The sequence below is a fragment of the Somniosus microcephalus genome, chromosome 9 (genome assembly GCF_052327205.1).
Source record: "Somniosus microcephalus isolate GS21.2 chromosome 9, FLI_Smic_1.0, whole genome shotgun sequence".
NCBI classification, from domain to species: Eukaryota; Metazoa; Chordata; class Chondrichthyes; order Squaliformes; family Somniosidae; genus Somniosus; species Somniosus microcephalus.
Genome location: NC_140995.1, coordinates 189465318 through 189489299, shown reverse-complemented (window position 1 = coordinate 189489299; position 23982 = coordinate 189465318). Strand labels below are relative to the sequence as shown.

At 45.9% G+C, this 23982-nt stretch overlaps 1 protein-coding gene across 3 annotated transcripts in view; it reads left to right on the top strand.

Moving 5' to 3' along the window:
* The window catches only part of cyb5r4 (cytochrome b5 reductase 4), a 221197-nt gene that overhangs the window by 10883 nt on the left and 186332 nt on the right, over positions 1-23982 (top strand). For all 3 annotated transcript variants that reach the window (XM_085997707.1, XM_085997706.1, XM_085997708.1), the window contains exon 2: positions 13245-13398. In XM_085997707.1, coding sequence (XP_085853833.1) covers positions 13245-13398 — 154 coding nt within the window. The remainder of the gene's footprint in view (positions 1-13244; positions 13399-23982) is intronic.

Sequence of the window (23982 nt, the reverse complement as noted above, 5' to 3'; positions counted from 1 at the left end):
GACCACTTTCCATACCTCGGGAGCCTACTGTCAACAGGGCAGACGTCGACGACGAAGTCCAACACCGCCTTCAGTGTGCCAGTGAAGCCTTCGGTCGCCTGAGGAAGAGAGTGTTTGAAGACCAGGACCTCAAACCCGGCACTAAGCTCATGGTCTACAGAGCAGCAGTGATACCCGCCCTCCTGTATGCCTCAGAGACATGGGCCATGTACAGCAGGCACCTCAAAGCACTGGAGAGGTATCACCAACGCTGCCTCCGCAATATCCTGCAAATCCATTGGCAGGATAGGCGCACCAACGTCCGTGTTCTTGCTCAGGCCAACATCCCCAGCATCGAAGCTTTGACCATGCTCAATCAGCTCCGATGGACGGGTCACATTGTCCGCATGCCCGATACGAGACTCCCAAAACAAGCGCTCTACTCGGAGCTATGGCACGGCAAGAGAGCCCCAGGTGGGCAGAGGAAACGCTTCAAGGACACCCTCAAAGCCTCCTTGAAAAAGTGCAACATCCCCACTGACACCTGGGAATCCCTGGCCCAAGACCGCACAAAGTGGAGGAGAAGCATCCGGGAAGGCGCCGAACACCTCGAGTCTCTTCGCCGGGAGCAAGTGGAAGCCAAGCGCAGGCAGCGCAAAGAACGCATGTCAACCCAAGCACCCCACCCACCCACCCCTTCAACCACCGTCTGCCCCACCTGTGACAGAGACTAGGTCCCGCATTGGACTCAACAGTCACCTGCGAGCTCATTTTTAATGTGGAAGCAAGTCATCCTCGGTTCTGAGGGACTGCCTAAGAGAAGAGAGAGCCATTCAGATAATAATCTGCCGCCTTGTTTTTGCCACCAAAGTGGATAACCTCGCATTTATCGACATTATACTGCATCTGCCATGCATCTGCCCAATTACCCAACCTGTCCAAATCATACTGGAGTTTCTCTGCATCCCCTTCACAGCACACACGCCCACCCAGCTTTGTGTCGTCTGCAAACTTGGAGATATTACATCTAGTTTCCTCGTCTAGATCATTAATATATATTGTGAATAACTGGGGTCTTAGCACCGATCCCTGCGGTTCCCCACTAGTCACTGCCTGCCACTTGGAAAAAGACCTGTTTATTCCAACTCTTTGCTTCCTGTTTGCCAACCAATCCTCTATCCAAATCAGTACCTTGCCCCCAATTCCATGTGCTTTAACTTTGCACGCTAATCTCTTATGCGGGACCTTATCGAAAGCCTTCTGAAAGTCCAAATACACCACATCCACTGGTTCTCCCTTATCTATTCTACCAGTTACATCCTCAAAAAATTCCAGTAGATTAGTCAAGCACGATTTACCTTTTGTAAATCCATGTTGACTTTGTCCGATCCTGTCCCTGTTTTCCAAGTGCTCTGCTATGACATCTTTCATAATGGGAATCTAGCATTTTCCCCACTACCGATGTCAGGCTTACTGGTATATAATTCCCCATTTTCTCTCTACCAGCTTTTTTAAATAGTGGGGTTACATTAGCTACCCTCCAATCCATGGGAACTGTGCCAGAGTTTATAGAATTTTGGAAGATGACCAGCAATGCCTCTACTATTTCTAGGGCCACTTCCTTAAGTACCCTAGGATGTAGATTATCAGACCCTGGGGATTTATCGGCCTTCAATCCCGTCAATTTCCCTAACACCATTTCACTACAAATACTGATTTCATTCAGTTCCTCCCTCTCATTAGACCCTATGTTCCCCGACATCTCTGGGAGGTTATTTGTGTCCTTTGTGAAGACAGTACCAAAGTATATAGTTAATTGGTCTGCCATTTCTTTGTTCCCCATTGTAAATTCCCCTGATTCTGACTGCAAGGGACCTACGCTTGACTTCACCAATCTTTTTCTCTTCACATATCTATAGAAGCTTTTACAGTCAGTTTTTATGTTCCCTGAAAGCTTACTCTCATACTCTATTTTCCCCCTCTTAATTAATCCCTTTGTCCTCCTTTGCTGAATCCTAAACTGCTCCCAATCCTCAGGTTTGCTGCTTTTTCTGGCCAATTTATATGTCCTCTCCTTGGATCTTATGCTATCCCTAATTTCCCTTGTTAGCCACGGTTGAGTCACCTTTTTTGTTTTATTTTTATGCCAAACAGGGATGAACAAATTCTGTAGTTCATCCATGCGATCTTTAAATGTTTGCCATTGCCTATCCACCGTCAACCCTTTAAATATATTCAAGAAGGAGTTGGATATATTTCTCAAGGCTAAAGGGATCAAGGGGTATAGGGAGAAAGCAGGGACCGGGTACTGAATTTGGATGATCAGCCATGATCCCATTGAATGGCAGAGCAGGTTCGAGGGGCCAATTGGCCTACTCCTGCTCCTATCTTCTATGTTTCTATGTTTAAGTAACGTTCCCCAATCCATCCTAGCCAACTTGCGCCTTATGAAGTTTCCTTTATTTAAATTTAGGACCCTAGTCTCTGAGTCAACTACTTCACTCTCCATCTTAATGAAGAATTCGATCATATTATGATCGCTCCGCCCCAAGGGGCCTCGCACAACAAGATTGCTAATTAATCCTTTCTCATTACATAATACCCAGTCTAAGATGGCCTGATCTCTAGTTGGTTCCTCGACATATTGGTCCAGGAAACCATCCCGTATACACTCCAGGAATTCCTCCTCCACAGTATTGTTACTAATTTGGTTAGCCCAATCTATATGTAGATTAAAGTCACCCATGATGACTGCTGTGCCCTTATTGCACGCATCTCTAATTTCCCATTTAATGCCATCCCCAACCTCAGCATTACTGTTTGGGGATCTGTATACAACTCCCACTAACGTTTTCTGCCCCATGGTATTTCTCAGCTCTACCCATACAGATTCCACATCATCAGAGCTAATATCCTTCCTTACTATTGTGTTGATGTCCTCTTTAACCAGCAATGCTACCCCACCTCCTTTTCCTTTTTGCCTGTCTTTCCTGAATATTGAATACCCCTGGATGTTGAATTCCCAGCCTTGGTCATCTTGGAGCCATGTCTCCATAATCCCAATTATATCATATCCGTTTACATGTATTTGCGCAGGTAATTCATCCACTTTATTACGAATGATCCTCGCATTAAGACACAAAGCCTTTAGGCTTGTTTTTTTAACACTCTTAGACCTTTTAGAATTATTATTTACTATGGCCATGTTTGATTTACACCCTTGATTTCTCTGACTGCCACTTTTGCTTTTCTCCTTCCTGTCTTTTGCTTCTATCCTTGCTTCCCTTTCCTCTGTCACCCTGCACAGGTTCCCAACCCCCTGCCATTTTAGTTTAACCCTCCCCAACTGCACTAGCAAACACTCCCCCTAGGACATCGGTCCCGGTCCTGCCCAGGTGCAAACCGTCCAGTTTGTACTGGTCCCACCTCCCCCAGAACTGGTTCCAATGTCCCAGGAATTTGAAACCCTCCCCCTTGCATCATTCCTCTAGCCACGTATTCATCTGAAATATCCTTCTATTTCTACTCTGACTAGCACGTGGCACTGGTAGCAATCCTGAGATTACTACCTTTGAGGTCCTATTTTTTAATTTACCTCCTAACTCCCTATATTCAGCTTTTAGGACCTCATCCAGTTTTTTACCTATATCGTTGCTACGTATATGCACCACGACAACTGGCTGTTCACCCTCCCCCTACAGAATGCCCTGCAGCCGCTCCAAGACATCCTTGACCCTTGCACCAGGGAGGCAACATACCATCCTGGAGTCTCGTTTGCGGCTGCAGATACGCCTATCTATTCCCCTTACATAGAATCCCCTATCACTATAGCTCTCCCGCTCTTTTTCCTCCTGTCCTGTGCAGTAGAACCACCCATGGTGCCAGGAAGTTGGCTGCTGCTGCCTTCCCCTGATAAGCCATCTCCCTCAACAATATCCAAAGCGGTATATCTGTTTGAGAAGGGGATGGCCACAGGGGACCCCTGCATTACCTGCCTGCACCTACGACTCTGCCTGGCGGTCACCCATTCCCTTCCTGCCTGTGCAGCCTTTACCTGCGGTGTGACTAACTGATTAAACGTGATATCCATGACATCCTCAGCATCGCAAATGCTCCAGTGTGTATCCATCCACAGCTCCAGCGCCGCAATGCGGTCTGGCAGTAGCTGCCGCTGCATACATTTCCCACACACATGGTCGTCAGGGACACAGGAAGTGTCCCTGATTTCCCACATAATGCAGGAGGAGCATGCCACGGGGCCGAGCTGTGTTGCCATCACTTACCCTTTAATTAATTTAAATTAAATTAAATCAAATCAATGCCACTAATTACACTACAATTAAATGATATACTCAAGGGCCCTTGTTTACTAGCACTCCCCGCTACACAACAGAGACCGTAGAAACTATAACCACAAAAATTAAGACCTTCTAAACTTTATAAACTATTAACCCTAACTGTCAAACTATAGAGTATATATATATAAATACTCATCTGGCCGTACTCACCCAATCAGCTGCTTCCTCTTGCCCGTGTCACTTTTTGAATAGTGGTGTGGCTCTGGAACGCTGCCGCGGGTCTGCGAGATTGACCGGCCTTTGAAAAAACAGCCTGCAAAATAAGTTTAAATACTCACTGTACTCTCCTGCTGCTCCTGACATCTTGCCAATCAGAAAATGACCCATTTATGCCTACTCTCTGTTTTCTGTTAGCTAGCCAATCTTCTATCCATGCCAATATGTTACTCCCTACACCATGAGCTTTTATTTTCCGCAATAACCTTTGATGTGGCACCTTATCAAATGCCTTCTGGAAATCTAAGTACAGTACATCCACCGGTTCCCCTTTATCCACAGCACATGTTACTTCCTCAAAGAACTCCAATAAATTGGTTAAACATGATTTCCCTTTCACAAAACCATGTGACTCTGCCTGATTACTTTGAACTTTTCTAATTGCCCTGCTATAATGTCTTTAATAATAGCTTCTAACATCTTCCCTAGGACAGATGTTAAGCCAACTGGCCTGTAGTTTCCTGCTTTCTGTCTCCCTCCCTTTTTGAATAAAGGAGTTACATTCGCTATTTTCCAATCTAATGGAACCTTCCCCGAATCTAGGGAATTTTGGAAAATTAAAACCAACGCGTCAACTATCTCACTAGCCACTTCTTTCAAGACCCTAGGATGAAGTCCATCAGGACCCGGGGACTTGTCAGCCCGCAGCTCCAACAATTTGCTCAGTACCACTTCCCTGGTGATTATAATTTTCTTCAGTTCCTCCCTCCCTTCCATTTCCTGATTTACAGCTATTTCTGGGATATTACTTGTATCCTCTATAGTGAAGACCGATGCAAAATACCTGTTCAATTCAACTGCTATCTCCTTATTTTCCATTATTAATTCCCCAGACTCACCTTTTATACGATCAATGCTCACTTTGTTAACTCTTTTTAAAATATCTATAGAAACTCTTACTATCTGTTTTTATATTTCTAGCTAGCTTTCTCTTGTACTCTAATTTTTCTCTCATTAATCTTTTAGTCATTCTTTTGCTGTTTTTTATATTCTGTCCAATTTTCTGACCTGCCACCCATCTTTGCGCAATTATATGCTTTTTCTTTAAGTTTAATACTATCTTTAACTTTTTTAGTTAACCATGGATGGTGGGTCCTCCCCTTGGAATTTTTCTTCCTTGTTGGAAGGTATATCTTCTGTGTATTTTGAAATATTCCCTTAAATGTCTGCCACTGCAACTCTATTGACCTATCCCTTAACCTAATTTGCCTGTTCACTTTAGCTAGCTCTGCTTTCATGCCCTCATAATTGCCCTTATTTAAGTTTAAAATACTAGTCTTGGACCCACTCTTCTCTCTCAAACTGAATGTAAAATTCAATCATATTATGAGCGCTGCCACCTAGGGGCGTCTTCACTATGAGGTCATTAATTAATCCTATCTCGTTGCCCAATACCAGATCTAGTATAGCCTACTCTCTGGTTGGCTCCAGAACGTGCTGTTGTAAGAAACTATCCCGAAAACATTCCATGAACTCCTCATCTAGGCTACCTTTGCCCATCTGATTTTTCCAGTCTATGTGCAGATTAAATTCCCCCATGATTATTGCCGTAACCTTCTGACAAGCTCCCATTATTTCTTCCTTTATACTCCATCCTACCATGTGGTTACTGTTAGGGGGCCTGTACACCACTCCCACAAGTGACTTCTTGCCTTTATTATTTCTCATTTCTACCCAAACCGCTTCTACATCCTGGTTTCCTGAACTTAGGTCATCCCTCTCTATTGTGCTAATACCATCATTAATTAACAGAGCCACCCCTCCATCTTTTCCCATCTTCCTGTCCTTCCTAAATGTCATGTACCCTTCAATATTCAGGTCCCAATCTATGTCATCCTGCAGCCATGTTTCTGTAATGGCTATCAGATTATATTTATTTATTTCTATTTGCGCTATTAGCTCATCTGTTTTGTTTCAAATGCTACATGCATTCAGATGCAGAGCCTTTAGTTTTGTCCTTTTATTATTTTTGTAACCTCTAGCCTTAGCTGTTGATTTACTCTTGGATTTGTACTCTCTAACCCTTCCTGTCACGGTCTGTTTATCATTTCCCATATTAATACCTTTCTCTATTGCCTTGTCTCTAATCTTTGAATTACCACATCTTCCCAAATTTGATCCCGTGCCCCCAATAATTAGTTTAAAGCCCTCTCTACTCACCAGAAGACTGGTCCCAGCACGGTTCAGGTGAAGACCGTCCCAACGATACAGATTGCACTTTCCCCAGTACTGGTGCCAGTGCCACAGGAATCGAAACCCATTTCTCCCACACTAGTCTTTGAGCCACGCATTCATCTCTCTAATTTTATTTACCCTATGCCAATTTGCTCGTGGCTCAGGTAATAATGCAGACATTATTACCCTTGAGGTTCTGCTTTTTAATTTAGCCCCTAGCTGCTCATACTCTCAGCAGAACCTCTTTCCTAGTTCTAACTGTCATTGGTACCTACATGGACCATGACCACTGGCTCCTCCCCCTCCCACTGCAAGTTCCTCTCCAGCCCAGAACAGATGTCTCAAACCCTGGCACCGGGCAGGCAACACAGCCGTCTGGACTCTCGCTCTTGGCCACAGAGAACTGTATCTATCCCCCTGACTATGCTGTCCCCAATTACCACTACACTCCTTGTAACTCCCCCCACTTGAATGGCTTCCTGTACCTCGGTGCCATGGTCAGTTTGCTCATCCACCCTGCAGCCAGCGCTTTCATCCATACAGGCCGCAAGAACCTCAAACCTGTTGGACAATTGCAAAGGCTGAGGCTCCTCCACCTCCTGGGTCCCTATACCTGCCTCACTCGCAGTTGCATCCTCTTGTCCCTGACCACTGACCAAATCAGAAGACCCTATCCTAAGGGGTGTGACCGCCTCCTGGAATAAAGTGTCTGTTAAGTCTGTGTGTTCCAGTTGTATTAAGATTAATTACTGACACAGACTACAAGAATAAAGTTCAACAGGTCTTTACTAGTTGGAGGTCAGGACTATACTAAATACAATATCACTACACAGTACTTATATACCGGTGGTCACCACCGGTATTACGTATACAGCAGCCAGAGAAAGTAGTACATCTCTTAAGGTGGAACAGGCTTAAGTTCTCTTAAGGTGGAACAGGTTACATACACCACAATCCTCCCTTTTTAGCTTAACAGTCATATCCCCATTTAACATAACATCATAACATATATACATATATAACTTCAGGTATAAACAGTTCAAAGGTTCAGTCTCTCAGGAGGCCTTCTGATTCGGTTTGGATAATGCCTTTCAGTGGTCTCTGATTCTTGTTGCTGAGGTGACTCTTCTTGTTGGTTTCCTATGTATTGGACGTCATCATCAGGTACAGTCCCTGCCGAGGTAGATGCTTCAGGTTCATTAACGTCTTCCACAGCTGTCTCTGTCGCAACCATGGGTTCGACCCTTGCTCTCGATTCTACCAGTTGATCCGCATGACGCCTTATCACATTGTTACCAATATCTACTGTGTACATCAGAGGTCCTTGTCTGGCCCGAATTGTTCCGGACTGCCATTTTTCGTTTCCATAGCCCCTTGCCAACACTGGTTGTCCTACGTCGAAACTTCGAGTGGACTTGTTATTAATATGCCGGAACTGTTTGTTTTCCACTTCCCTCCGCACATTTGGTTTTAACAAGTCCAACCTGGACCGCAACCTCCTGTTATAAAAGATCATGGCAGGACTTTGGTTAGTCACTGCATGAGCGGCGTTTCGATATGCCATTAGGAAATTGTCCACCTTGTGTTGTAACGGAATCTGATCATCGTTCATGGCCTTTATTGCCTTTTTGAATGTTTGGACAAATCTCTCGGCCAACCCGTTTGTCGCCGGATGATATGGGGCAGAGGTATAATGTTTCACCCCATTCTTCTTTAAGAATTTTTGGAATTCTTCCGACACGAACTGTGGTCCGTTGTCCGAACATATCTGTTCTGGCAATCCGTTCCTTGCGAATATTGTTCTTAACACCGCAATTGTCTTTTCTGAAGTAGTGGTATTCATCTTGATCACTTCTGGCCATTTGGAATGTGCGTCCACCGCAATTAGGAACATGGAGTCCATGAATGGACCAGCAAAGTCAATATGTACGCGTTACCATGGGTGTAGCGGTGCGATCGGAGGTGCATTTTGCACTTTTTGGCACCCAGCGCAGCTTTTTGTCAACTCCTCTATCTGTTGGTCAATGCCCGGCCACCATACATAAGCCCTAGCAAGACTTTTCATCTTAACTCCCCCCAGATGACCTTCATGCAGTTCCTTTAGAACTCTTTCCCGTAACTTGGGAGGAATAATCACTCTTGTCCCGTACATCAAAGTACCATGGCAGACGGACAGCTGGTCTCGCCTTGCCGAGAATGCCGGTAACAGAGGATCACCATGTGTTGGCCATCCCTTCACTGTCACCTCGTAAACTCGGGACAGTGTCGGGTCGTTCCTGGTTTCTCTTTCAATACTTGCATTGGTGACTGGTAAACACTCGATGATGGTCGAATGAAATAACTCAACAGGGTCAACTTTCGTCGTCTCTTCTGCTTCAGGTAGTGGCAGGCGCGACAGCCCATCAGCATTGCCATGCTGCTTTGTACCTTTGAATTCTATTTGATATTGATGTGCCCCTAGGAAAAGGGACCATCTCTGGAGTCGCTGTGCTGTCATCACCGAAACACCCTTCTTAGGGTTAAAAATGGATACCAACGGCTGGTGGTCTGTCAGAAGTGTGAATTTTTGGCCCTGCAGGTAATGATTAAACTTCTTCACTCCCCATACAAGGCTGAGAGCCTCCCTATCGATCTGCGCATAGTTGCGCTCAGCGGAGGTCAATGATCTGGATGCAAACGCGACTGGCCTTTCCGTGCCATTTGGCAAATTGTGTGAGAGTACTGCCCCAATACCATATGGAGAAGCATCACAAGCCAACCGAATAGGCAGTGTCGGGTTGAAGTGAGCCAACACTTCCTCTGAGGTGATCAATTCTTTGCTTTTGTGAAATGCCTTCTTACAGTTTTCGCTCCATTCCCATGGTACCCCCTTCTGTAAAAGAGCGTTCAGCGGGTGCAGTACCGTGGATAGATTCGGTAGAAACTTATGGTAATAGTTAATCAATCCCAGAAACGACCTCAACTGAGAGACATTAGCCAGAGTGGGAGCCTTTACAACTGCCTCTATCTTGTCAGGAGACTTATGAAGCCCCTCCCGGTCAATGACATGACCACAGTACGAGATCCGCTTCTGAAAGAACTCACATTTCTGCCGATTAACTCTAAGTCCATACTCTTTCAGTCTGTTGAGCACCAGTTCCAAGTTTGCGAGGTGTTCTTCATCACCATCACCTGTAATCAGAATATCGTCCAGGTAACATTGTGTGCCTGGAATTCCCTGTAATACCTGCTCCATGGCCCTCTGCCAAATTGCCGGAGCCGATGCCACTCCAAAAACCAGCCTATTATACCGGTACAAACCTCTGTGTGTTGATCGTGAGGTACTGGCGTGACTCTTCTTCAACCTCCATCTGCAAGTACGCCTGCGCCAGGTCTATCTTGGTGAAGTGTTTCCCGCCAGACAACGAAGCAAAAATATCCTCAATCCGCGGAAGCGGATACTGCACCGTGTGAAGCACCGGATTAACGGTGATCTTGAAATCTCCACAGATGCGAACCTTCCCTGGTTCTCCTGGCTTGTTGCTCGAAGGACGTTTCATAACGGGAACAATGGGCGTAGCCCACTCACTCCAATCTACCTTAGACAGTACACCTGAACGTTCTAGCGCTTCCAGTTCCGCTTCTACAGTAGGTCGTATTGCATAGGGTACCGGTCTGGCTTTGAAAAATTTTGGTTGTGCATGTTCATCAATCGTGATGTTTGCCGTAATTCCTTTCAGTGTTCCCAGTCCTTGCTGGAACACCTCTTTAGCATCATCCAATATTTTGGACAATCGTTTAGGTTTGACATCTGTTTCCCCGGAACTACCGTTAGTGCTTTTAAGGAGTGCCAGTCCATACTCATTTTCCTAATCCACTCCCGTCCCAGTAGTGGTGGACCTCCTTCAGGTAGCACATATAAGTCCATTACTTGGCTTTCTTCACCCTTGTGGACCACTTTTACCTCTATCTTTCCAATGGGGTACACTCTTTGCCCTGTGTATGTTTTCAATATAATCTCCGTATCCCGTAGGGGAATATGTTGGAATAACCTTTTGTAATCTTTCTTATTCATGACCGTCAATGCCGATCCAGTGTCCAATTCCATCTTTACTTGGACTCCTGCTATCTGAAGAGTGACCCAAATTGTCTGGAGATCTGCATCCTTACCAACGTTGTGTACTCTTGAGCTACCCAGTTCATTACTGCTAGCGTCTGAATCTGACTTCTGTTCGTTCGAACTGGTCTTTGTCACCTTGTGCACCTTTATGTATTTTCCTTGCGGTGACTTTTTGTTGCTGGTCTTCTTTCCTGACCGGCATACTTTAGCTACGTGGCCAAGCCTGCCACACGTTCTGCATTCTTGGTTTTTAAACCAACACTGGTTCTGATCGTGTGTTGCCTTTCCACAACGATAACATTTTACAGTACTCAAACCCAATTTATTTGTACTGAGTTCCGGTGACCGTAGCTGCATTACTGCCGTGCCTCTCGCTGCGGCCTCGTGCGCTGCTGCCATAGTGACCGCTTTCTCAAGCGTCAGCCCATTCTCCTCGAGCAGTTGCTTTTGTGTATCTTCTTTTAATAATCCACACACAAATTTATCTCTTAGCGCTTCTGTCATTCCCGTTCCAAACTGACAGTACTTTGCCAGCTTACGCAATTCCATTAAATATTCAGCATTGCTTTCATCCTTCAGCTGCCTTCTGCTGTAAAATTTAAATTGTTCCGCTAGCATCAGCGGCGTGGGGTTTAGATGATTTTTCAGGACAGTAACAATCTCCTCGAACGTCTTATCCGCCGGTTCATCTGGTGATAAAAGGTGTTTCAATTGCCCGTATGTCTTCGCACCCATTAAGTTCAATAAAGTAAGTGCTTTCTCTGCATCTGGGATTTTATTTGCTTTACAATAATTTTGTATGCGTTCTACATACATGGCCCAATCTTCGATGTCGCCATCAAAGGTATCAATGTTCCCATGTTTAGGCATCGTTGCAATTTATTTTATCCCAAGATGGCGGCTTCCCGCTCTTGTCTTCGTCCTCCGCCTACAAAATGGCGGTTTTCCCACGCTTGGCAGTCTTCACCCACTGGCTGCAATGGCGTTTGGCGTGCCGCTGCTGCTCCCCTTTCCCAGCGGTTAGTAACTCCCCCGACGCTGTCTCCGCTTCACCGCGGCTCCCTCGGGCATTCGCGCTTCCCCGATGTTGCGCCTCGCAGCCCTTCTTGCAGCCCGGTTATTAGCACCGGCTGCGTTCGCCTTCACCGCGGCTCTCGCGCCTTCAGTCGCCCCAGACGCTGCGCCTTTTTTTGCCCGAAAGCGGCCCGGCCCTTATCACCAGCCGCTATCGATGTCCCCGCGCTGCGCCTTTCGGCCCGAATGCGGCCCGGCCCTTATCTCCGGTCGCGATCGATCTCACCGCCCTTATTCCTCCGTCTTCCTCCCCCCGTCTGTACAGCCAACGCGGCCGACTTTCTGCTCGCGTCGCTGAACGGCTTACCCACCACCGAGGTAGAAAGAAGATAGCTGACTGCCGCTGATGGAGGCTTCGAGTTCAGGATGTCTTCTGCACTCCGGGTTCTCGATGCCTGCCGCGCGACGTGTCTTCCAGCAGGGTGATGAGGGTGGATGCCTCTCTTCGACGCCCGTTCTGTGGACGAAGCCGCCGTGGATATAAACTGCCGCAGGGTAAGAATCGGACTTGTCGCCACTGTTAAGTCTGTGTGTGCCAGTTGTATTAAGATTAATTACTGACACAGACTACAAGAATAAAGCTCAACAGGTCTTTACTAGTTGGAGGTCAGGACTATACTAAATACAATATCACTACACAGTACTTATATACCGGTATTATGTATACAGCAGCCAGAGAAAGTAGTACATCTCTTAAGCCTGTTCCACCTTAAGTTCTCTTAAGGTGGAACAGGTTACATACACCACAGTGTCCAGGTAACTTTCCTCCTCCCTGAAGTGTCTAGGGAATAAATGAAAAGGTTGGAATTAAATCAGTATTATGAGAGCAGACTCGAACTGTATGAACAGTGCAGTCTCAAGGTTTACATATATAAAATTATGTATATGTTTCACCAAATGAGTTGTAACTTGTTTGCAGTATCATTGCAGTTTTTTGAGAAACTGCAGCTGTTTACAGGGAAATAATATCCCAGTAAATATCGCAGTAATTAAATCCCATGGGGAAAAGCTGTCTTCCAGTTATTATTAAATAAAAACAGAAAATGCTGGAGATACTCAGCAGGTCAGGCAGCATCTGTGAAGAGAGAATCAGAGTGAACGTTTCAGGTCGATGACCTTTCGTCAGAACCTGAAACGTTAACTCTGTTTCTCTCTTCACAGATGCTGCCTGACCTGCTGAGTATCTCCAGCATTTTCTGTTTTTATTTCAGATTTCCAGCATCTGCAGTATTTTCCTTTTGTCCCAGTTGTTAAATCTCTTTGTGTCACATGAAGATTCTCATAATTATAATGCGCTGTATCTAAGATGTCTTCATTCAATAGTTCTTTTCATTTCCCTAAAGGTACAGCTAAAGCCAGGTCGAAGTCTGATGGACTGGATCCGTCTAACAAAGAGCGGAAAGGACATGACCGGGCTGAGGGGAAGGTATATTGAAGTAACAGAAGAAGAACTTGCTAAACACAATAAGAAGACTGACTGCTGGATGTGTATCAGAGGTAGGACAGACCTTTTTGTATTGTTGGCTTGGCTTGTTGAGGATTAACAGCTAAAAGAAGGGGACACCAGTTAAAGTAGTGATTTGAGAGATGTGGAACCTGACTTCTGTTTAAACAGAAATGTTTTAACAATCATGCACATAGTTTTAGTTACAAGAAAGAAAAATGTGGGGGAAACAAAGACTTATGAGGAGCAATTCTCAATTTTAATCCTGGGTAAGATTCACTGAGTGGCGATCCAGCATGTTGGGAGTGGGTCGCTTGACAGGACGGTGACTGTCCTGGCATGCAGTAGGTCCAAGAGCTGGCAGTGTTCACTGTTCTAAGTGGGTATTGACACATGACCAGATTTTGGATGTTGATCCCAATACTTCAATGCCATTATAAAGTTCTGGATTAACCCATGCATTGCTAAGTACCCAAACATTTTATTTTGGATTATAGATTCTAAGGGCTAGAAATTCTGCTCCGTGCTATGGGTGTCATTTTGTGACGAAAATGGCGTCAGCGCCTCATGTGCACACTTCTGATGCGTGCCGTGTCGGGCGCCCTCTTGGTGAGGGAGGTAGGGCGGGCGTTGGCAGTGTGCGCCGGAAGTATGCTGAATAGGCAGATTGTGACATCAATCAGCGTGCAACACTGATTTGGCGCCAGCGATGCCATTTTCCTCCTCCACGCCGGAGCTAATGCCCTGTCTTAACCGCACACAGCTGAACATATGTTCAGCAGCAGCAAGGACCCCTTTATGATGGAGGTGCAGACAGACTCTGCCACCTCTGCAGCCTTACACCAGGGCAAGGACAGCGCTGCCAGTGGCTGCGAAGGTGACCGTGGCCCTGACCCTGGCCCAGAATTTCCTCGTATCAGGAACCTTCCAGGATGGAGCAGGCAACATCTGTAACATCTTTCAGTTCGCCGTCCACTGCTGCATAAAGGTGACAGACACGCTTTATGCCAGGAGAGGGGAGTTCATTGTCTCCTCTCTGACCAGAGAGAAGCAGGAAGAGCATGTGTGTACGTGGCTTTGCCAAGATAGCGGGCTTCCCCATGGTGCAGGGCGCCATCGACTGCACGCTCGTGGCTTTGCGGGCACCGCATCTAAATGCTGAGATGTCTCACAACTGCAAAGGTTATCATTCGATGAATGTGCAGTTGGTGTGCGACCATGCTCAGCACATCATGATGGTGAATGCCCAGTATCCTGGCAGCAGTCATGATTCTTTTATTCTGCGCCAGTCCGCTGTTCCCTCAGTCTTTGAGCCACCAAGACAAACTAGCGGGTGGCTACTGGACCGACAAGGGCTTTTCGCTGACCACCTGGCTCATGACTCTGCTCTGCAACCCAACCACACGTGGGCAGCATGCGTACAACGAGAGCCGTGCTGCCACATGGAATCTGATAGAGTAGACCATCAGGATACTAAACAATGCTTCCGTTACCTGGACCACTCTGGAGGAGCCGTGCAGTACTCACCAGAGCATGTCTCAATCTTCGTCGTGGTCTGCTGCAAGCTCCACAACCTCGCCATCATTGAGGGCACAGCCCTTGTCACCAGGTGTACGGCGACCAGCTGAGGAGGAACTGGAGGAGAAAAGGACAAGAAGAAGAAGGAAAAGAAAAAGAAAAAAATCCAACTGTGGTACCAGTGAACGTAACACCAATTACACGTTGAACAATCATCCCACACTTTACCTTCTCTCTGTTACTGACCATCACAGCGCCCTCTTGGTCACAATGCTGAAATAAAAGCCACCACAAAAGAAACATTCCAATCCAACTTTATACATCAATCCATCTAATATTACATAACAAAGTCAACTAATCACCCTTGTGCATTTCTTTAGTGTCTGTCTTCAGTGTGCTTTTGCCTGTCCTAGTGCTCCTACAAAGTGCTACCCCAGTGGCTGCAGCTGACTTTCAGTGGGGGAGACTACAGATGACCTTGCAGGATGACCTCGAGCAGTGCTGGGCATGGGCGGCAGCAGTCTGAGCTGGGTGGCTAACGGCAAGGGCGCTGGCGGAGTGGCAGTGGTGGGAGGACGAGTGCTGTCATCCTGAGAGAAGACTGCAGGTTCGTCCTCCACATAGCCACTGTCACTCCCCCGGGGCGGCGCCTCAGCAATCCTAGTAATCTGCTGGAGGACAGCCTGCAAGCCCCTTTCCGCACTGGTAAACACAGCCATGATGGCAGCAAGCTGAGCTTGTATGAGAACAGTCTGAGCTTCCACTGCAACACTCAGACGTTGGATGGCTTCTGCTTGTGCTACAATGGAAGCTGAGACATCGGCCATCATATGCTGCATGATGGTTCGGTCTATAAGTGCGCTAATGGAGTTGCCCATCACTTCGATGCTGGAAATCATGGGTTCCAAGCTCTGCGCAAAGTCCTGTGCAAGGTTGGTGCTGGACTCCTCCATGCTCCTTGACGTTGCACTCCGGCTTTCTGGCAGGCCTGCCAATGCACCAAGCATTTAATTGTGCATGCCCATCAGCGTTCTTCTGTAGACGGCTCCATCAAAGTCCTCCTCTGAGCCCTCTGCAGCAGAACTCGTGTGTGACCTCGCCTTCTGGGGAGCTGGCACCAGCAATACCCTTTTCCCCCTGCCCTGGCTGCAGTCCACTCGTGCCCGGTGACTCGGCATGTGCAGATCCCGCCTCTAAGCTATACTCTAAACTCTGCGCAATGCCGGTATCTGAGCTGGTGCCTTTGAGTGATGCTATTTCTTCTTCATCATCACCCTCCTCTCCCTCTTCTTCTTGCACCACTAACTAGGCAGGTTGGATTTCTTGGGTCTCTAAAATGAGAGTAGGGTTGTGGTGCGGGGGTGGGTGAAAGCAAGAGGTGAATGATTACACTATGTGCAGCTAGTAAATCAGAAGAGATTGATGGTTGCGGGGGAAGTGGGATGTGAGAAGGAAGATTAGGTATAAGGATACCGCTGCTGGCCAAGGGGTCAGCGATGCTCCTCCCAATAATGGCCAGCACCGTCTCCTCCATGGGGTCAGGTTATGCAGGCGTGCCTGTCCCCCGCCGGTTAGGTTCTGCTGGCACCGGTTGTGAGCCACCTTTACCTGCAAGAAAAAGGGAAGCGTGTCAGTGTGTGGTGTAATGTGTTTGGGTGATAAGCCTGTCATGGTTGAATAGCGGACAGTGTGTGCAAGCTGTGAGATGTGGGTGTGAGGGTTGCATCAGTGGTAAGTGTGAGGGTGAGGTGCATCTATGAATGTGAAGTATGAGTTGTGTTTGGTAGAGTGTTGGGAGGTGAGTGATGGAGGTGTGGTGCATTGAGTAGTGGTGCAGATGGTGGGATATGGCATTTGTTGATGCCTTCACTCACCTTGACCACTTGTGTGAGGTCATTAAACCTCTCCCTGCACTGCGCCCAGGTCCTCGGGGATAAACTGCTGGCATTCGCCACAGCGCCTATCTGCTCCCAAAGGACTTCACACACTTGCCTGAGGGCCTCCTGGCCCCTTGTGGAAACAGCTCCTCTCTCCTTGTGTTGACCTCCTGCACCAAGGCCTCCAGTGCTGCATCGAAGAACTTTGGCGCACACTCTCTCCCTTGTTGTGACATAATTTGTTTTTCTTCCTCTCAATCTCTTCCCCAGCCAGTTCAATGAGCTGCTGCAGGCAGAATGCACCTCTCCTTTAAGAGATGTAGACTGCCTTTAAGAAGTGCAGGCTAGCTTTCATTGGTGCTAGCCTCGCACAAACTTGGGCCCCCTGCTGAGCGTTAAGCCCCTCAGCAGTGCGTTCAGCGCTGGGCTGAATGACGCAATCATGCTAATCAGTAAGCAGCACAACATTCTTTGAATGGGCATGGGGTGATCGCACATCGCGATCATCGCGTCCATTTTCAGGGGCAAACAAATTTCTAGGCCTAAGAGTTTGCCCACAACTGTCATTGGACTACTTAGCCTATTGTTACCTGCTTTGCCATTCTCTCCCTTCTTGAGGGATGTTACATCGGTTAATTGCCAGCCTGATGCCAAGATTTAGCTATTTGAGGATAAAATTATGACACTGCTGGTGTTGTGTTTCTTTTTCTTCCAGCGCTTATGTACTTTTTGAGTGTGATTGCAGTGCTTTTGTTTTTAACTATAGATTTGTTTCCGTTTCACTTCTGTTTTCATTTTCGTCCTGATTCTGCATTTGTATTATTAATTTACTGCCACTTCCAGTATGTGTGTTTAATTCCATTTCGAGTACATCTGTTTTTAACCATATCTGTACAGCTTCCTTTTAATTCTAGATCCTAGTATTTCTGTTTCTTTCAATCCCACTCCCAATTTGGAAAAAAAATTTCCACTCCCACTCCCAATCTTTGTATTTTTTCACTTCCACTCCCAGTATTTTTTTCTTCCATTCAATCCCCCTCCGTGTTTTCTTAATTTCTGCTCTTCCCGTTTTAGTCTTACTCCTGACATTTTAAAAACTTTTTTTTCATTCTCAGTCTGAGAGTCACTGGCAAGTCTGGCATTTATTGCTCGTCCCTAGTTGTCCCGAGAAGGTGGTGGTGGGCCGCCGCCTTGAACCGCTGTAATATTCTTTGGAGTGATTTGATACAACTGAGAGGCTTGCTAGGCGACTTTAGAGGGAAGTTAAGAGTCAGCCAGGTTGATGTGTGACGAGTCATGTATAGATCAGACCAGGTAAGGACAGCAGGTCTCTTTCCCTAAAGGACATTAGTGAATCAGTTTGGTTTTTATGACAATCGGACAGATTCATGGTCACTTGTACTGATACAGTCCCCACCACGTTTAAAATGGCCAGTCGCTTATGTTGGCCAAAAGCCAATAACCATTATTCATTTGCATTAACGCCGATTTCAAAGTTGCTAGTTATAGCGTCTTAAGTGCTCAGCTTATTTTGGGCAGACTGAACAATGCAAAGAGAGAACTCTTATTATCTTTCCAGTGAATTTGTGCCACAGTCCATGAACAACAACAACTTGTATTTATATAGCTTGGTCAAAGAGGTTGGTTTTAAGGAGCGTCTTAAAGGAGGAAGGAGAGGTAGAGAGGCGGAGAGGTTTAGGGAGGGAATTCCAGAGCTTAGGGCCGAGGCAACAGAAGGCACGGCCACCAATGGTGGAGTGATTAAAATCAGGGATGCTCAAGAGGCCAGAATTGGAGGAGCACTGATATCTCCGAGGATTGTAAAGCTGGAGGAGATTAGATATAGAGATATGGAGGGGCGAGGCCATGGAGGGATTTGAAAACGAGGATGAGAATTTTAAAATCGAGGCGTTGCTTAACCGGGAGCCAATGTAGGTCAGTGAGCACTGGGGTGGTAGGTGAACGGGACTTTGTGCGAGTTAGCGTAAATGCAACAGATTTTATCACTTGTTAAATCATTGCTGTTTGTAATAAAGTCAGTAATGTCCAGATGTACAGTTATCCGAAACATGAGCTCGTCTATTCCCATTCAGGTACTGGCAGACCTGTTGTCTTTTTTCAGTGTTTTTGTTTTTATTGATGTTTCAGCTTATCATTCTCACATGCTGCAGTGTGAATTGTAACTGTCCTTTCTCTGGCAGTCTTTAAAATTGTAATTGAAATGATTTAAATTTTTTAATGCTAACCCATTATATGGCGTTATACCGGCCATCGCATATATGGACAGATTGCATGTTGCACGAACGACGTCTGTGTCCGCTATAACTGGTGGGGATTCTACCAGCTTTTTGTTTCCAGATTTTTAAAACTCTGTTCAAATTCTCAAACGGTCATGGTGGGGTTTGAATTTGTAGCATAACCACTACGTAAACTTCATACAGCACAAATCTTCCCAAGATTCCCACCCTGATTATATATAATTTGTTTAGTTTTCCTCACTGTTTTCATTCAACATTCACTTGATTATAACAGCAGAATTTTTTGAAGAGGTAACAGAGAGAGTAGACAATGGTAATGCAGTAGATGTAATTTATCTAGATTTTCAAAAGGCCTTCGATAAGGTACCCCATAATAGACTGATGAACAAGGTCAGAGAATGCGGAGTCAGGGGACAAGTAGCAGAATGGATGTTAGCTGGCTTCAGGACAGAAAGCAGAGAGTAGGAGTAAAGGGTAGCTATTCACAGTGGCAGAAGGTGGGTAGTGGTGTGCCACAAGGATCAGTGCTGGGACCACGGTTGTTCACAATTTACATTAACAATTTAGACTTTGGACTCAAAAACACAATTTCTAAATTTGCAGATGACACCAAATTGGGGGAGATAGCCAATACTGAGAGGACTGCAACAAATTACAGGAGGACATTAATAAGCTAGCAGAATGGGCATATAATTGGCAAATGAAGTTCAACACATAAATGTGAGGTATTACATTTTGGTAGGAAGAATAGGGAGGGCACTTATTACTTGGTGGGTGCGAGTCTAGGTGGGGTAGAGGAACAAAGATATCTTGGAGTACAAATACACAAATCACTAAAAGTTGCGACACAGGTTAGCAAGGCCATAAAAAAGCAAACCAAGCACTAGGGTTTATTTCTAGAGGGATAGAATTGAAAAGTAGGGAAGTTATTCTAAACCTGCATCGAACCTTGGTTAGACCACACTTCGAGTACTGCGTACAGTTCTGGTCACCATATTATAAAAAGGATATAGAGGCACTGGGGAGGGTGCAGAGAAGATTTACAAGGATGATACCAGAAATGCGAGGGTATACATATCAGGAAAGGATGAACAGGCTGGGTCTCTTTTCTCTTGAAAAAAGAAGGCTGAGGGGTGACCTAATAGAGGTCTTAAAATTATGAAATGTTTTGATAGAGTGGATACAGAGAGAATGTTTCCACTTGTGGAGAAGAGCATAACTAGAAACCATCAATATAAAATAATCACCAAGAAATCCAATAGGGAATTCAGAAGAAACTTCTTTACCCAAAGAGTGGTGAGAATGTGGAACTCGCTACCACAGGGAGTGATTGAAGTGAATAGTCCCTCCTTGAAAAAGTGTAATATCCCCACTGACACCTGGGCATTCCTGGCCCAAGACCGCACAAAGTGGAGGAGAAGCATCCGGGAAGGCGCCGAACACCTTGAGTCTCTTCGCCGGGAGCAAGCGGAAGCCAAGCGCAAGGAGCGCACGTCAACCCAAGCACCCCACCCACCCACCCCTTCAACCACCATCTGCCCCACCTGTGACAGAGACTGTAGGTCCCACATTGGACTAATCAGTCACCTGAGAACTCACTTTTAATGTGGAAGCGAGTCATCCTCGGTTCTGAGGGATTGCCTAAGAAGAAGGATAGATTCATTTAAGGTGAGGCAACACAAGCATGTGAGGGAGAAGGGAATAGAGGGTTACGCTGATAGATTTAGATGAGGAAAGAATGGAAGAGGCTCGAGTGGAGCATAAACGCCGGTATGGACTGGTTGGGCCGAATGGCCTGTTTCTGAGCCATATATCCGATGTAATCCTATGCATGTAAAGCCCTGGCTCCCTCTTTCCTGTCCGTACCTCATGCCATTAACTTGCACTCGCCAGTATAAATTCTCTGATACACCCTAACTTTCCTGCTGAAACCTTTCGACACTTAATTTATCACTGCATCTTTACCACTCGCTTTTTTTTGATTTGCTAGGGTTTGTATATAATTTCCATATTGATCTATAGTGCCACATTTTCCATTGTACCGTGTGATCTTACTGTCCTTATCAAACAATGTATCATTTGACTTTGTGTGTGCAACACCACAAAAGATCAACTAGTTTTTATTTAACTTTTGCTGAATTTGGTAGAAACATATTGGCCCAGATATTCCGATCCCTACGGGTGGCTACATGCTGTGTACCCACCCGTAGGGACATCAGAAATGCCGGTTTCAGGCATGCTCTTGACAGATCGGACGCCTGCCCTGGAGCAGGGCCTCTGCGGGTGGATAGTTACGCTTTTTGGAGACCCTCCGCCCGCAGAAAACCCTTACAATTCTTATGCCTGGTAAAAGCAGGAGGATAAGAGTTGAAAAAAGTAAAAAAAAAAAATTCGTTGATTTATCCTTTAAAAATACTTTAAAAAGGTAACTTTATTTTTAGCCCCATAAAAAACTTACATTATTTTTTTTCAAAAATTTAAATTTTTGTTTAAAATATTTAATTTATTGTAATTTCAAGTCATTTAAAAAATGTGATTTAAAAAAAAATGTATTTAAAGTTTTATGTTTTTGGGGTGATCTCCATTCATATAATTGACAGGTCTTCCTGTCAAGTGTATGAAGGGAGATTCCCTTCTTTGATTGGCTCCCCATGGCCCACGTGATCCCAGGGACGCTGCGAACCGCCTGCGCCTCTGGGATACGTGGGCCCTGCGCGTTTGGAGAGGCCCAGGATCGGAAGTGTTTGCGTCTTGGGAGCCCTCCGGTAAGGGCGTAGATTTTTCCAGATCGCAGGCCTCCGCACGAGGGAGGCCTGCGATCAGAAAATACGGGCCATCGTTTTGAAAAGGCGAGTTAGAAAGATTTAAAAACAAAATTGAGATACTTCTAAAATATAAATGTCAGGTGTAGGTTCACTGGTGTGAGCTGTATGTACCAGGATGTTTTGTCACATGTACCTGTATTCTGTGTTTTGAACACAAGGGGGCATTTGCGGTCTGCATTGTAATTTGCCAGAACTTGTTTTTTGAAAATTTTACAATTAGTTTACAAGGTGATGGCAGAAGAGTTGAAACAACATGTTCATGCTGTTACTGAGAGACAGACCATAGACAAAATAGCAGTGTTATTTTAGCAGTGAATATGTAATTTTGTTCTCAAAGCTATCTATTGAAAACCATTCAAATTTTCACCGAGGATTCCCCTCTACTGTGGTTGACATGACCCTCGACCGTGTCCGTTCTATCTCCCGCACTTCTGCCCTCACCCCTGCCCCTCCCTCCCGGAACCACGATAGAGTTCCCCTTGTCCTCACCTTTCACCCCACCAGCCTCCACATTCAACGGATCATCCTCCGCCATTTCCGCCACCTCCAACGCGATCCCACCACCAAACGCATCTTCCCCTCCCCTTTCAGCATTCCGTAGGGACTGCTCCCTCTGAGACACCCTAGTTCACTCCTCTATCACCCCCAGCACCCCTTCCCCTTCGCCCGGCACCTTCCCGTGCAAGCGCAGGAGATGCAACACCTGCCCTTATACCTCCCCCCTTCCCACTGTCCAGGGCCCCAAACACACCTTCCTGGTGAAACAGCGATTAACTTGTACTTCTTGCAATTTAGTACACTGTATTCGCTGCTCACGATGTGGTCTCCTCTACATTGGGGAGACCAAACGCAGATTGGGTGACCGCTTTGCGGAACACCCCCGTTCAGTCCGTAAGGGGGACCCCGAGCTCCCGGTCACCTGTCATTTTAATTCTCCGCTCCACTTCCACTCAGACCTCACCGTCCTCGGCCTCTTGCATTGTTCCACGGAAGCTCAGCGTAAGCTCGAGGAACAGCACCCCATCTTTCGATTAGGCACTTTACAGCCTTCCGGACTCAACATAGAGTTCAACAATTTCAGATCATAACCTCGGCTCCTATCATATATATATATATATATTTTTTTATCCACAATTTTTGTTCGGCCCTTTTTTTCTATTCCCTCCCACATGGCAGCTGTCCTTCATTCTGCCAGCGCAATTCACACCCCATCTAGAGCCATCCTTTGTTCCTTAACCTGTCCCATTACCATCTCCTCTTGCCTTGAATATCTCTTAATATCTCTCAATGCCTCTTAATCTCTCCTGCTTTCTATCCTATCACTGACCTTCCCTTTTGTTCTTTCATCCCCTCCCCCTTTTCCCAGCCCCTAATCCTGCTTTCCATTTCCTGCTTTTTTCCAGTTCTGATGAAAGGTCATCAACCTGAAACGTTAACTCTGTTTCTCTCTCCATGGCCTGCTGAGTTTTTCCAGCGTTTTCTGTTGTTATTTAAAATTTTCACTGACTGGGCTTGACCAGGTCACTTAGTAAACTATCCCTAAAACCATTGTCTACATTGGCCGGATTTTCCGACTCCCACGGGTGGGTATGCGCTGTGTACGCACCCGTAAGGACCTTGCAAATGCCAGTTTCAGGCACGCGAAGCGCAGGCGCTAAAACCCGGCACTTGCGATCTGTCAGGAATCCTCTTGACAGATCATCCGCCTGCCCGGGAGATGGGCCTCTGCGGGGGGGAGCGTTCCGCTTTCTGCACAACTTCCGCCCGCTGAAAACCTTTAAAAATCTTACGCATGGTAAAAGCTGGTATAAGGCCTGTTTTTACCAGCATAAGAGAGTAAAAAAACATTTTTTTCACTCATTTATAATTTAAAAATACTTTAAAAAATGGTAAGTTTATTTTTAGCCCCGTAAAAAAACTTTAATTATTTTTTTCAAAAAATTAAATTTTTGTTTAAAATATTTAATGTAATTTTAACTAATTTTAAATACGTGGTGTTTTTTAAAAATGTATTTAATGTTTAACTGTGTTTTGAGTGATCCCCATTCATACTTTTGACGGATCTATGCGTAGAGACCTGTCAGAAGTGTGAAGGGGGATTCCCTTCTTTGATTGGTTCCCCATGGTCCATGTGATCCCAGGGACGCTTGCGAAGCGCC